The 15,722-nt window shown below is 47.0% G+C and overlaps 1 protein-coding gene across 1 annotated transcript; it reads left to right on the forward strand.

Annotated features, from left to right (window-relative positions):
* The first annotated feature begins 3,963 nt into the window (after positions 1-3,963).
* Positions 3,964-13,606, forward strand: LOC129211768 (type-1 angiotensin II receptor-like). Its single transcript, XM_054839391.1, has 2 exons — positions 3,964-4,087; positions 10,334-13,606. The coding sequence occupies exons 1-2, from the start codon at positions 4,050-4,052 to the stop codon at positions 11,028-11,030; spliced, it is 735 nt and encodes a 244-aa protein (XP_054695366.1). The 5' UTR covers positions 3,964-4,049; the 3' UTR covers positions 11,031-13,606.
* Positions 13,607-15,722: the final 2,116 nt, after the last annotated feature.

Here is a 15,722-nt window from a genome sequence, read left to right on the forward strand (position 1 = left end):
ATGAAAAGGCACGAAGGCTGGTTCATCACACAGCACAGAGAGGAACAAGCGAGCAGCTGCTGGGGAGGGATTTGTGCAGGCAGGGTCCGTAGCTCTGCAGAGGTGGAGCCCAAAAGCGGGTAACCTGGGCTGAAGGGAGGTTTCAGGCTTTCCTGCGTTGTTCTTTTGGAAGAGTTGTCACCTGAGAACTTGCAAACTCATTCAAGAGATTCCCAAAACTTCAGCTATGGGCAGTTATGGGGAATTTCCTTCTCAGCTACCTTGCTTGGATGAGGGGCATTTCCTAAAACGCTGCTACCACTATGGTTTCAAGTTTGGAAATGTGACTTAGTGAAGGAGGAAGCCAAAACCAAGTGAGATTTGCATTAACCTTTTTGTACCTAGGTCTTCCCCCCAGTTTTATGAATCACCAGCTTTTCTTTATGCATTTTATCTGTAATCTTGATATATTCAATACCCTAGACAACAAGGATTATGCCGTCAACCTTTCCACTGTTTCCCTGTAAGGAAATCTCCGTCAGGTATGCAAAAGGGGCTGATGAAATCCTGGAAGCCACTTGCAAAATGTCTTATCCCCGCATTTGCTGTCCACGAGGAATAAACATTACATTAGTAATGCTTTACCACAGCATTTGCCCTCATTAAAAGTGAATTTCCTTTTCTGTAATGAAAATAGAGAACAGAGGCAATAAAACAAGTGAGCTGAGTATTTTCTTTGCTGACAAGCTGTTTGGAAAAAGTGGAAAGTGGAAACTCATGTTCTTGAGGGAAGTGCAGAATACACCCAGGTCACACGTCTCCATAACTGCCCCTTCGCGTTTTACCGAGGGGCCGACATAAACCTTCCTCTCTGTAATGAACACCTTGGAAGATTCTTCTCTGTGCATGGCCAGGGCAGGTAATCGCCGTCCTCTGCCAGCAAAGGTGCGATCGCCTCGCCTTGCATCCTGCCTGGGGATGTTGGTTATGTCCAAGAAGCAGCTGCGTTGGGTTTGGGGACACATTGGAAAGCCCATCCCTCCCTCAGGCAGCGTGCTAGTCGTTCTGCTCTTTGAAGCACCGAACCAGCAGGGATAGGGCTGAAACTCCAACTCCTGCCTCTCCGGCATGCAGGCTCTGCTATTTTTCCATCAGAAAGGACACGAAGCAGGTCAGCTCAGCAGTTTTTGGGAAGCCCTCCTGTTGGTTCGCTGCCCGTGAAGGTCCAGCCATACTGTCTGTGGCTCGGTGCCCACAGGAGCTGCCACATGTCACTCCTGTCCTCGAGACTCTTCCCTTCATCGCCCAACTCTTCCTCATACTTGCAAATACCTGCCTGGCTTCTCCTTCTCCCTTTTCTAGTCAGAAGAGACAGTCATTTGGCTGGTTTGTAATTTTAAAATGAGCTTCCTGAACCCTGTGAAGCTAGGGGGAAAAGGTAATGATAAGGAGTTGTGGACAACTTCAGCGAGGAATCACTAAAAGGTGCTGGAGAAACGCGTATTCTCTGAGGATAACAAAGATGGGAAATGATGGAAAGGCAGATGCCCAGGCAGGAGACCCTCTGTCCGTTGAATGAGGGGGGAAAGGGGAAACCCTGGCTGAAGATCAGACAGTAACTGTTCTGGTTTCTCAAGCCAGAGGAAAAAAAAAAAAAACAAACAAACCTTAGGCAAAAAAACGGGAAGAGCAGCACAGGCTGTACGTACCATAGATGTAAATCGTCCCTGATGGCTCAGGGAATCGCAGCAGCTGGCAGGACTTTATAACCCGATAAATGGTTAACCTCCAAAGAATAAGAATTAGGACTTGTTTTATAGGACCAAGTGGCAGTTACTTACAAAGAAAACTGCCTTCCTACAACTTCCTCGAAATCTTCAAGCATGTTAAAGAAACCTCTCAGAAATGCAAGTTATTCAGATGATGTTAATTTATCTGGATTTCCTCGACAAAGCCTCGGCACAGTATAAAGGAGAAGAAATAGGAACGGGATGGTTTTGGTATCAGCGAGAGGGAGAGGCTGTAGGAGAGACGGGCAGTTGTCACGGCGTCCCTTGGCAGTGCTTCCACCGCACTACAAAGAGGTGGGGAGGAGACATGGATGAGATGGTGAGGGAGAAGTGCTGGAAACCCCCTGGGGTCCAAAGTAAAGTGGAGTACTTTGGACTGAAGAAAATCGAAATTTTCTTATCTCTTGCTGAATTCTAATTGAATTCAATCGTATTTCAGTTGCTGAGGAAAAAAAAAAATTAGAAGTCCTCAGCTGTAAAGAACACTGCTAATCAACGTACGGAGCTGGCCAAAGCCTTCAAACAAAGGTGTAGCGCAAAATAAACAGGTTATGGAAAAATACTGCAAACCATCTCATGCCACTGCAGAAATCCACTGGGGATGCCGTGTTGGTTCTGCTTGCGTTAAGGGAGTTACCAGCGGGATCCAAGAGGAGCACTGAGAGCCATCAGTCATCGGGAGTGATTACTAATGCAGGTAAAGATTAATCGAGGGGAACTGATTAAAGGTTTCACCGCAGCCGCCTTTCCCATGGCCGGTCCCGTCTCTCCACGCCGGCTCTGCAGACGCCTGCCGCCCCGCCAGCTGAAGCGGGGCACGGCTCGGGTCTGGAGCACCCCATCCCAGCCCGTCTCAGCCCTCCCACCTTCCCTGGGATTTTAGTATTGTTTTCAGAAAGTCAGTGCCACAGGGGAAGCGCTCTGATGAAATGGGTGGTGCCCCGGAGAAACAGAGGGGTTTGCCTTCTCTTTTCCCTGGGCTGTTATGAAATTTCGAGCTGGTGAGAAACTGTGTAGCTAATTTGCAGAATTTATGCTTTTGCAGCTGACAGTTCTGTTTTGTCATCTCAGCGTGCAAGCAAAATAAGCAAACGTAATAGAAACAGTAGCTGTAAAAAAACAACCCTGCTATGGAGAGCCTCTGGCAAAAGCTACGTCATCCTTATTAAAATAAAATACAAAAATAAATATTTATACACATTAATCAAAGCACAAATTATATTAATCACCAACCAGTTAAATCCCTTCTTTCAGGGACTTTCTCTGGCTTTGGCAGACGTCCTCTCCCCAGCATGCCGGTGCAAACCCCGGGCTGCCATTGCCCCCGGAGCGGGCAGGAGAGCACGGAGCATGCAGCCTTCCCCGCACGATCCTCAGGTTGCGGCTGGAACGGCAGTGCTCTGCAGCACCTGGATTTTCAGCTGCTTTATCTTTCTACGGCTTTGTGGCGCTCAGAGAAGCGGTGAGGGAAGCGGCGTGCTGCCGGCAGAGCTGGTGTTGGACCGGCAGCAAACCCTCCCCGTTGATCAGAAACCAACGCAGCGTCACTGCCTTTAATTCCTTGCTCTCATGTACTGACTCTAGGCGTGAGATCGGCACCCGCGATAAGGCTGGGAGCTGCGGTGCGGGGTCGTGTGGCTGTGAACGTATGGGTTTGCTGTTCTCCATCATACCTGCGGGATGCTCCTCCGCTCTCCTGCTGCACCGAGACCTGGCGAAGAGACTCCCGTGCCCTGAAACACGGATGAACTAGGCTTAACCGACGTCATGCCTGGAGAACAATGCTAGCGCAAACGTAATCAGCATCGAACCTGGGTATCCCAGGCAACACCTACACAAACACGCCTCGGGATAGCCCAGTCCAGCTAGATATAGTGCTGCTTTTCATGCCAGGGGACATCCTTTCTTTGCTCAGAATAAAATACATTTTTTACTCATGGATAAGCTGTGTTAGCTCATGCGACACCGCGACGAGTTCAGGATTACACCCTGTAATCTGCTCCATCTCCGAGCATGTATTTGAGGAAGTGTCTGGGACTCCTCTTCCACACAGAGCATCAATTTTTCCAGACAGCTGAAAGTTAATAGCTACCATGATTCAAGCGAGTAATTCTTGTGAAACCAGCTTTAGGGATGTTGCCTAGCAAAACAAATTCTGTCGGCGTAGCCTCGTGCTCTGACGTGGTACTGAATACGGGACGCTATATATAAAACCCAGGAAGCAATCCAAGGGAAACAGCACACGTTAGCTCTGCTGCAGACCATACACAGGGTACAGTGATGCAGAAAACTATTCCTGGCTGCTTTTTCCAGCAAATGTAAGTATTTTTGCTTTTAAACTAAGTAAAAGCTAATACCACTTCATTGCAGTCAGGATATTCAGTGGTAATCTGGGTTTCAGATTTGTTCTCCTCTTCTGTATATTTTTGGACACAATTCCAGGATGAATTTTGAGGAAGTATCTGTCTGAGAGTAGGAGATATTTTTGTACACGTCTCAAACTACAACAGCATATCAATGACAAATGAGAAGTTATTAAATGGAACTTGTAAGTGTCTCAGGAGAGCAATTTCTGTGGAGATAAAAAATAGTACTGTTGAAAATGCAAAATGCTAGTTCAGGAGAACTCCCATGAACTTGAACTGAGGTTTCATCTGAATAAGGACTAAACAAAAACTGTCTAAGTGTCACTGTCCATGCTCAGTGATCCTCCTGCGCATGACTTGTAACAAATACCACAAAAGGCTGCTTTGAAAGCTATAAATAAATAGATGAATTGCCTCAGGTTGCCTTCTTCACCCATTCTGGCCATTCTGGCAGGATGGGAGCAGCTGTTCTGGAAAGATCCCCCCATTCCTGTTCCCATCCGGCACCATCCCAGGCGTGATCCCGCCTGCCCTGGCTGGGTGGAGGGAGGGCAGCTGCCCCCCCCCCGCCTGCCTGTCCCTACCCCAGCGCAGGAAAGGGAAGGGTCTGCTGATGGACAACACCTATTCTCCGTTCCTCGGGGTCCTTCGCGGGCTGGCAGGCTTTCCCAGCTGGAGGGAAGCTGCTGGGGTGGCTGTGGAGGAGGATGCTGGCAGCGGGAGCTCAGGAGAGCTGTGCCGGCAGCCACCTTCTCCAAAGGAGGAGCCTGTGGCTTCAGACCTTTCTCTGCACTCTCTGCATACATCTGTTCTTTATCCAATGACTCTTTAATCTTGCGTAAAGGCTATGTCTGACCAGTGACCGATCTCAGACACCGAGCTCAGCTAGAGCAACGAGGACCGTACCCTTGAACCACCGTCGCAGCACGGGCAGCGCAGCCATGCTGCCTGTGGGCAGCACTCCCTGCTGCCTGCTAAAGCCGGTGCTGTGCCCGCACAGCGTTCGGGGGGGTGTGCATCGGCAGGCGCCAAAATGTGCTGGGGGCCTCTGGGGCTCTCAGGACTACGAAGAACTGAGCTCCAGCACCCGGAAACATCTCCCGGTTCTGTTTCATTTACTAGAGCAGATGTATCCGAACAGCATCTGGAGCAAGTACTGGAAACCGGGATGCCTTTTCCCTAGCAAACATCCGCAACTGCCTGGGTTGTGATCCATGAGCCTTTTCCTGATCCCTGCCCCTTGGCCCAGGGTGTCAACTGTTTTCCTACACTGTGCCTAGATTCCTTAGGTGGTACGAAAAGCGTCTCCACCTCAGGACAACCTGTAGCCTGCTGGTTGGGACACCCTGTGAGAGATAAACATCTAAATCCCCTGCGGTGAAGGAGGAAATCAAACCTCGTTCTGCTGCATTCTAGATGAGAGTTTTAACCACTAAATCACAGTGTGAAAGGGGTGGAGGGAGGCAGGAGGGAACCGCGGCAATGATCCTGCCTCCTGGGGCAGCCGTGGCTTGGAAGGAAGGGCACCACTGACACAACTCTAACAGAAAGTGGGAAGGCATCTTCCATCCAGAAACTCCAGTTCCTTTCCAAAGTACATTGCAATGTTGTGTAAAATGCTGGCAGCATTATGTAAAATGCCAAAGTTTTCAGAAGAGAAGACATGAAGAACATGCTGAGCTCCTTAGTGTCTGGACTGGCAGCTTCCGGGCACCTCCTCCGGCCGTACCGGCTGCTCGACATCCTCTTCTCATGCTGGTCATTAGGAGAGCCTATGGGCTCATCACCAAGTCCTGGGGTGTAAGATAGGACCCAACGCCCAGAAGCTCAGAGTTAATATGCTCCACATGGACAAGATAAAGTTCTGCTGTAAATCCAGCCATCGATGTCTTCTTCCTTTCAAACTTCTTAAGTGAAAAAAAAGGCTGAAGTATATGAATGAGACCAGCTCACTGAGTAACAAGATAAATCAGTATTCAACTGTACCTATCACAGCTTGGTTCTCCTCCACTTCTAGCTAGCAAGTTGTGCAAGCTTTCACGCTGTGGATTCAGATTGTTTTGTTCCAACAGATCTTAATTTCATCGACGCTCTGTATCGAAACAAATAGTCCAATCAACGCTCGGATATCAATGCTCAGAGGTTAACCCTCCTCTTCACCATCTCCTGCATCCTCAGCAGTGCAGCAAAGCCACATCTTGGTAAGTTAGTACACACGAAGGGGGCTGCACTAGGACTAGTGGCAAAGTCCCTTGACTTTAAGGAAAGAGCAGATACCGCTGACATCAGAAAGATTTTTCTTTTGACAGAAAATGCAGAATCATTTTTCTAGTTAATCACTGTGGAAAACTAGGGTAAGATGAACTGTATTACAGTTCAGCTGAACAGGATGAAATTTTTCCTACCTCTTCCCTAAAGGATTCCACTAACAAGTTGGCTCAGATACATAAAGAAAAAGAGAAAAGGTGCATGTGAATCTTGGATGAGTCAACCTGGTACAAATCGAGTCTCAACAAGGAGCGGGAATCCCACTCTTAAAAAAGTTGGCTTGGTACCTTTCATAGGAATCACTCAGAATTATCATTTTCCCACCATCTCATCAAAAGAAAACCAGGCAAGGACTAAAGCAACCACCCAGACCTGTTGAGTAACTGTTCTGGAAAAGCTCTGTAGTACAAGCTCCAAGGAATACTGAGAATTTACATAAGGAGATAAGTACTCACCTATGAAAGAAATGGCATCGTTACCTTTAGCTAAACCTCTGATCCCCTCAGTCTCCTTCAAACATCTTCGGCGACTGATACCTTCCTTGAACTGCCAGCCTCAAAACTGGTCGCATACTTCAGTCAAGACCTAACTTCTGCTGAGCGAACCCAAAGACTCATCCCATGTGGTTACAGCCATTTCTCCTGTTTATGCATCGCAGGATGACGCCTGCCCTTCCCGACACAGCCGTCCCTGACTCCGGCTGCGGGTGTTGCCATCGATGTGTATCGATACCCACTTGCGCGGGCATTGCTGCCTACGGCTGCCATCCTCCTCCCCTTGCTTGCGCCCTCCTCCTGCCCACACGTTCATTCCTCCTCTCACTCACTGCTACACAGGGACCGGCTCTGGTACGGGGCTGAAATTGCACTTGCAGATTTGTGACAGCTGACTTAATACGTAAACTTAATAAGCACAAACTCGATTCCTTATTGTAGTTAATGAAAATGCACAAAATGTCAGACCTCTGCAGAACCCCACCTGATACGCCATGCCCCTAATTTCTGATATTTAGCCTTTTCTTAGTTTCCCATCCAGCTATGCATGACTTAATCAGTTTTGTCTAGCCCACATTTCCTTAGCTTGCTCCTTTATAAGAATGCCTCATGAAACAATATTGACAGTCTTAATAAAATTCAAGATACATGACACTTGCTAGTTTTCTCCTCACCCATGAGATCTATTATCCTGCTACAGCAGGAAGCTGGGCTCAATAAATTTTCTTTATCTGTGAGAAATCCACATTGTTATTCCTTATCTCCTCTCTATCATCTAGATAGCAATTTGTTTGATTATTGTAGTAGTATTCTGGGAACTCAAGCTTAAAATTTTCTGGCTCCTCTTGCTCTACTCCTCCCCTTTAAAGACAGGCCCCATCTTTGCTATTTCAAGTTTTCTGGACTTTCTACTATTTGTCTTTTAAGACTTCTCATTAATAACGATTAATATCTCTGAAATTGCTTCAGCCAGTTTCCAAGTGCTCTTGGATAAACTCCTTGAAGCTCAGGAATTTGAAAACACAGAGTTTATCTAAGCAACATTCATCTCGTTCTTCCTTTAGTCAGGAAAGTTTGTCTGACAATGGATTTATGGAGTGTTTCCTCCTTACCCGTACATCACTTCTTCACCGCACCTGATCTTGTGTCTTGGTCTTTCTGACATCATTCTTATACGTCTATGCTGTCTTTTTATATTAATCTTCATCATATAATCCTCTCTCCATTTTTTGTAAACCTCTTTCTTGCTTTTGAGATCATAGGAAACTAATGATTTAACCAAATTAGTCTTTTCCTGGTCTTTGTAAACCTATCCCCCGCAGGGATAGCTCACACTTAGGCCCTTTCGATGTAATGTTACACAAGTTATGCAAATAGCTAAAAATATCTGGGCACTGAACAAACTCCATTCCCGCTTAAGATACGGATGTGTAAATACCAGGTCAGATCCTGAGCTGTTAGTCATCTCCAGCCAATTCTCTGTGTCATGCACAGCTGTAGTTGAAGGTGATGGGTACTTGGTATGCATAGGAAATGAGTAAAGCCTGAGGATGCAGCCCTGATTTATTAGATTACTTCAGCATGGTGATACAAAAGGACTGTGAAGAGTTTCTAAGCAAACTTAATCTCACTGATGCAAAATACTTCCCCTGAAGCCACCCACTGAGATGTGGAGGACCCCCCAGGCAGAAGTGTATCATCCAGGTACCTCTTTCCACTGAATTTAAGGCAAGGGGACTCTTCACAACCTTTTATAGGAGATAACAGTCGGACAAAGAAGGAATCCCGCTGGCAGCCTACGGGAACTGGCTGTTTTCATAAATTTCATTGTTTTGAATGTTGCCTAAATGCAGCAGTTGCAGTTATTGATGGCTGGTTGTGTTGGCAGCGTTAGCTAACAGTTGGAGGGGTGCAGCTTTTCCTCTTGCTCACGCACCCTGGTGAACTGAGGCTTGTACCAGGCCTGTCAAGAGAGAAACTCAACCCCAAAGCACATCATCGCTGCAGAAGACTGCAGGCAACCAGAGGTGGGTAAATATGAAAGGACTCCTGGCACCCAGAAGCCCCAGGAGCAAAGGATGTGGTCCTCCTCCAAATGCCTTCATCCCAAGGCTCATTTGTGTACCTTCCCACAGGTCTACAAACCTTCCCTCAAATTCCGGGTCGGATCTCACAATTGATTCATAAACATCCAACTGGGTGCATTAGGAGATTCAACTCATAAACAAACTGGAAACACAACAGTACAGCTGTCTCAGGGGGAAATGAGAGTTGTATCTAATTACAGCTCTGCTAAGCTCAAGGAGTACAATGCCAGCGGTTGCGAAGAGACACCCCATCGGTGGGACAGCAAGTTGGTCTTAGGCTTTGTTAATGGTACTTAAGAAAACAAACCTTAAACAATACATTTTAGCAATAGCGCTTAAAATGGGTCTTGGCTTTTAGTTTACTCCCAGAGAAATGTAGATATAAAATCAGAGCATTAGAGAAATGCTTTAAATGGTGCCGTAGCTGGGGCCGGGCACCAGCTGGACCAGCTTGCAGCCATGCGGCAGTCGGGGTGGCCCCGGGAAGCTCCACTCCTGTGCTCAGAGCCGAAAGCTCACACGAACAGGGAGCTCCAGCACGCACGGGGATGCTATCACCAACTGCACATCGAACCAGAGACCACATCCCTTCTCAGCAAAACTCAATAACCCCATGGGCTTCTGCAGCCAGCAGTCGTGCTTGTGAAGCTGCAGCAGCGAGCGCTGCTGAGCCCACCTTTTCCCCTGTAGCCCAGCGTCTGTAACTCATTGCCATTTCCCACACTGTGCCCGGGCGTTCAATTTTATTCAGAAGCTATCGCTGCCATAGGAATGCGTATGAAGAGTTGAGCTAATGACCAGAAAAGGAAATCAAATGGATATTTGTGTGGTAATTCTCAATTACTGAATCAACTGGGACATTTCTTGGATAGCGTTCCCTTGAGATTATTACTTTGTTTCCCAGAATGAATAATAAATATCTCATTTACTCTTCTACACAGCACAACTGGAAATCTTTTTCTTGCTGCAACATTAGAGAATGGCCTCTTCATTCTTGAATTGAGTCACAAAGGCAAACAGAAAAAACTTGATAATGAAATTAGCCCTATTCTGACCTCAATTTTTCCTGTATTAGTCCAGAGTCATTCCAGTTCCCTGCAATGACTCCTGCGTTAACTACGCTAAAATGCTGTCGCCTGGGTTTATATGCAATTTACTGCGCAATTGATGCAGTCTGACAATTTCACATACCGAACGCCTCTGAAGCTGGGTACCCAACCAAAGCTGCGATAATGCTGGAGCGTGGAGGATGCCAGCCCGCGTCTGTACCAATGCAGGTACATAACTAGTTGTCTGGAATCTATCCCACTAATTTTACATGTAATCACCCTTTTTTATATGCGTTCTAGGTATTCTTCCCTGACTGGCATTTCTATGGAGAGAGACCACATGAAAGATCTCAGAAGATACCTGGTACTTAAATACATCCAATACCTCGTCCTGTCTTCTTCAAATGCTATCAGCACTCTTCTGGGCCTGCTGGGCAGTTTCTACACGATAATCATCCTGCAGTCTGCAAAGGTTTCGTCCAAGTCCACTGCGGTTCTCATTTCGAGCCTGGCAAAGGCAGACATCCTGGTTTCCGTTAGCGCTGTTTCTGAGATGGTCGTATGGACCTTTGATGTTACTATCTCATCTACAGCGTTCACATCAGCTCTGCTGCAGAACCTTCTCACTGCAAACACGCACATCAGCTGCTTGCTGCTAAGCTGCGTTGCCTTCGAGGCTTACTTGATAACCTTCTTCCCCACAGAGTCTCGACATTTACGGACGGTGAAAAAAGCCAGACTGACATCCAGGATCATCTGGATCCTGGTGACTGCAGAGTGCGCCCTGTTCCAGATGGATGACCTCCTGAAGGCCAGCAGCACTTCTGCTCCCACCTGCAGCCCTTGCGTTTTGCTGTTCCACTTCTCCAGCACGGCTGCAGCCCTTCTCAGGTCCCTCAGTTACTTCCTGGGGATTCTTTTAAGGATCGTCAACGTATACATCTACTACAAAATATTTTTTAGCATGTCTAACAGATCTACGCTAAAAACAAAGTAGCGCCTATTGCCAGGGGAAGTGGTGCTGTGACACCAAGCAGAAGATACTTCAACGCAATTTCAAACTACTGGTTTGAAAATTGTTCAGTAACCAGGACCGAGGCTCCTGTTTTGGCACACCACTGAGTTTACACCTTCCTGTTTCCTGATGCTGTTTGGCCTCGGTTATTGTGTGGAGCTTGGGGTTGAGGGGTCCCTTGGCACTGAAGCACAACAAAGCCGGGCTGTGTGCGCTCGCGCTGACAGCCATAGAGCACGGCGGCTGTTTTGGTTCTTCTCGATCGAGAGTTTATTCACTGTACAGGTGAAACAAATGTCATTTCATGAACGGTTGAAAAAACTGAAGCAACCCAAATATCTTTTACATAAAAAGGGTGCTTACATGCTTACTCAGGTATCTGTTGAGCCAAGAGCTGTCTAGTTGTATACTAAAGATATGATTTATGTCCTAAAACATCTCTAACCCAGGTGACCCACCAGGCTCAGCAGGTAGGACCGAGAGACAAGGCAAGCACCAAGCTGACCAAGCCAAGCTGGGCTTGTCCTGCAGGTGGCATCAGCCCCACCATGAGAGTCCCCGGGACAGAGTGGGGCTGAGGTGCCACACCTCAGTGCACGCCTGGAGCTATTCCTGGGGGGCTGCTACAACACAGTAGTAAATAGCTTCTCTCACATCCCCCTTCAGAAATAAAGAGGAGGTGGAAAGCCAGAAGGCAGTTGTTTGCTGCAGCCCTACAAGGGGAGAGAGGGTTTCAGAAAACCCCTGTGCTGAGAGCTCCACGTGCTGTACCCGGGAGGACCTGTGATTTCAGTGGCCGCGGTTTCGGAGGCATGGAGGGATGCGCTGGAGTTAGCAGTGCTGTTCCAGCTCCCTCAGCAGTGGTGCAGAAGATCAGGGCCATGGATGTCCCTCTGGCCGCACTGGGGCTCGGGTGGGTGTATAACAGAGCTGTTACCCAGGTGGTGATTCCTGGGGTCTCCTCACAGCACTGAGAGGTTATCAGCAAAACATAAAGTACTCCAGATACCTCAGACGCTCCCCTACGCACAAGCGGATGTAGCTACTTCCAGTTACTCTTGCACTCTTCCATGGGAGATGGCCTCCAGCTTCAATTAAAGACCGTGGTTTTGGGAGATTGAACTTCTGTGATATGTTCTGCAATCCGCAGATCGTAAAAGGTGGAAAGCAAAGTGAAATAAGCCCAACCCCAAGTATTAATATCCAAAACGCTACATACAGCCTCTCTCCATCATGCTTCCAGACCTTCAATACACCTTGCCAGCTTGAACACAGCAATAAGCCTCTGCCCATTGGAGAAGAAGGACGTGGGGCACAAGACCCAAACATTTCAGCTCTAACCCTCCCTCCTTCAGCCTGCAGTAGGTCCTCACACTCAGACTGGTACCAGTGAATGCCTGATGTGCCCCACTGGTAGCAGCTACTTGGCACTTAGACTATTAGAGCTGAAACTTGGAGGTGTGACCACTTTCCTGAGTGGCCTGGAGCCCAAGGTGACCAGGGGCACAGGAGGTGTCAGCTGAAGATCAGACTTCACAAAAGCAAGGCAAACAGCAAGCGTGGAGTTTCCTCCTCTTTGCTCTGCTCACCAGCCAGTTTCCAAATTTCGCAATCACACTTTTTCTAGTTGGCCTCAGAAGTGTTTTTTTCCTCCTTCACAAAGATGAACTTGACCGAAAGGCAACACCCCAAAAAGGGGCAGTGAAACCGGGTGCACCCATGGTGCTGTGGGGGCAGGAGGTGGCCAGCAGCGGGAGGCCCTTCTCTGCTCCAGACTGTCTGCATCACTGCCAGAAACAAAATAGGGTTTTTTGCATGTCAGATGAAGTCAGCTCAGTTTTAAGGAAAGGCAAACATCCTGGCCCAAGGAGCATGCATCTTACATTGGGATCTCTGAGATGACTCAAGTACATTTTTTCTGACAAGGACACTAACTAAAATCTTTTTTACATGACTATACCCTGCTTAGTATCTCCAGAGTAATTTTAGAGACCTTTCCTGCTTCCTTTCCTCCTTCTCTTTGTGTTCCTTCACGACCCTTGCTGCACCCTCTGAGAAAAGGCTGAATCTTTGCTTCTACATCAAAAATCAAGCAAGAATAATGATGATGTACTTGGCTGGTTCTAAGAGAAGAAAATACTGAGCTCTTACAACTGCTAAAATCTTTAAAAATATTCAAATCCCTTTGGCTGCAGTAATACAATTCAAAAACCATGAATATTGTAGCTATCAGAATTCACAGAAGTTACCTGCCTAACTGCAGTTATTTACGCTGAACATCGGCAGCGTCAGAGATGCTGCGGACAGTGCGGAGCCAGAAGCGAGTGAAGAGTGCTTGACACTGTTTCTCAGAAGACTGAAAGGAAACACTGCTAAGGGGTGGGTATCTAGTAAAAGCAGAACAGAAACATAATCAAGTCATTTAAAACAACTTTGATGCAATCCCTGAAATTAGGATGTTGTCTAACAAAGCTGATTCCTTCTGCAAGCAGGATGTCTTGATGCACTGTGACACACTGTTCTTATCCTGGAAGCCCGAAGTGCTGCGCTCAGGAGAGACAAAATGCTACTTGAAGTGCTAGAATTAATAAAATTTGGTTTTGCTAAAGCGTGTGCATTATTTATTACAAATGTGTATTTTTTCTGAGGATCTGCTACACTTTGGGCTGCCCCTAGAGAAGCCCGTGCAGATGGGTGTTCACGAGCGGACCGGAGCTGTGTTTGGTACACAAGGCATACAGGATTTTTAATCTTTGAATCCACCACAAATTTTTTCTGCCTGCTTTTCCTGACAAGTGCCTCTGCCCTCAGGACAATCCTTTTCTTAAGAAATCAATGAAAGAACCACTGAGCGTGACTTGGCTTAAACAGCAAGGACATAAAAAGAAGGTAGCCTATAGCACAATACAGCGGGATTCGCTCTCTTCCCGGGGGGACAGGGGGACACAGAGCTTTTAGCAACCCTTTTACTGTAGCAGCTGTAGAGCAGCGCTGCTTCTTTCTGAGCAGGAGAACACCAGGCAAGAAGAAACCGTGCTGCCTCCCTGCTTTACTTTCCCAAACGCCCAGACCATTAGCTGAGCTTCACATTGACAGCAATATGTGAACGGGTGAGTCCAAAGCTCGGCTCTGAGGTCACAAGAAGTGAGGACGAGTGGATTCAGCAGCAGAGGTGCTGTTTTTCATGGATAATAATTTGATGTAGCTTTTAAATTGGTCCCTGCGCAAGACGGAGTGCCTCCCTGCAGTGCAGCACGTTGCAAGCTGTCCTGGCTCCCAGGTGGGTCAAATGGGACAGGAAGGGCCAAAAATGCTGCCCGTGCTGTGCTGTACCGTGCCTTTTCTATTTGCCTTCTCAGTCTTACCTCAAGGCTTTTGGGACAGGAGGCATGTAGACAATGAGTGTGTCTTACTGTCTTACAATGCCAGGACACGTCTTTCAGCAGGCTGTGAGGTCAAGCTTTAAATAACACCATCCACTTGTTTCTGTCGGCTTTTGGGCACCAAAGCAATTGTTATTCTAACATTCAGAAACATCAAACATCCACATGCTCTGGAAGAACTGAATCATTTCATGCAAGGCACTCCACGAAATGATGACTAAACAGAGCTGAGACTCTCATGCTGTGCAAAACGAGAGTTCGAGAAATTTCTTCTCCCTCCCAAGTGACTCATTTCCATAGTATGAATGAGCATTTTACCAATCTTAAGCAAGCTAGCAGGCAAAATGATGTTAGCTGATGTTAATACTACAGCAAGCCCTATCAAAAGCAAAGGAATCGATGATGGTTATCAGCTTACTCCTGCCAGTCTCAACTTGCTACGAATCCCAGAATATTGTGTTAGGTACTTCTTCACAACGGTTCTTATTTTCTGGGAAGTCAGTGATGGAGATCTATCAAAAAAATGCTAATAAAAGTAGGTTATCTGTAGAGCCTGGCAGGAGACAACCTGGCTGTGTCTAGAGCTGGGTCATCTGTTATCCTGCTGCCTGCTCTTGTATGCGTTAGGAACCAATGAACTCTTTAGTGACCTTTCCTATTCAAAACCGGAAGAATATACACATAGAAATAAGTAAACGCACGGCTGAGATCTTTTTCAGCATCATCTAATGACACACTCCTCTGAAAGGCAAATGAATCCCCCAAATAGTCTTCAACAATAAAAGCATATACTAGAGACAAACCCAAAAGCCTAGGGACTGTCCTCGTTCTGTGAAGGTAACCACAGACCCCATAACCATCGCTGCTCCCATTGCTTTGATTGCTGCTTCTCCACCTTGATGGATTGCAAGAAAATCCCAGGGAAGGTGAAGAACACCCTGGTGAGGACTTTCTCATCTGCGTTGAAGTCAGAGGCTTGATTTATCTCTGATTTCAGTGGCTGCAGATCAGATCTGAAGTGGAGCTTAAAACTTCCCCCATCTGACATGGTTTGAGGAACAGAGGTTCCCAAGTCACATCATACGCTCACCAAAGCTAAGGCAGGCATAAAATAAAATGTCAGGTATTGGAATTACTTAGCTGAGATCTACAGATATGATGATTATCTTATCTCAGCCAAAGTTGGCAAGATTTTTATTAGTGAACATTTAGACTACATTTGACTCCTTAGGTGGCAAAGAGAGACACAGAGAAAACCCAAATGACAGAGGGACGTTGCTGCACGCTTGTA

The sequence above is a fragment of the Grus americana genome, chromosome 12, assembly GCF_028858705.1.
Source record: "Grus americana isolate bGruAme1 chromosome 12, bGruAme1.mat, whole genome shotgun sequence".
NCBI lineage: Eukaryota > Metazoa > Chordata > Aves > Gruiformes > Gruidae > Grus > Grus americana.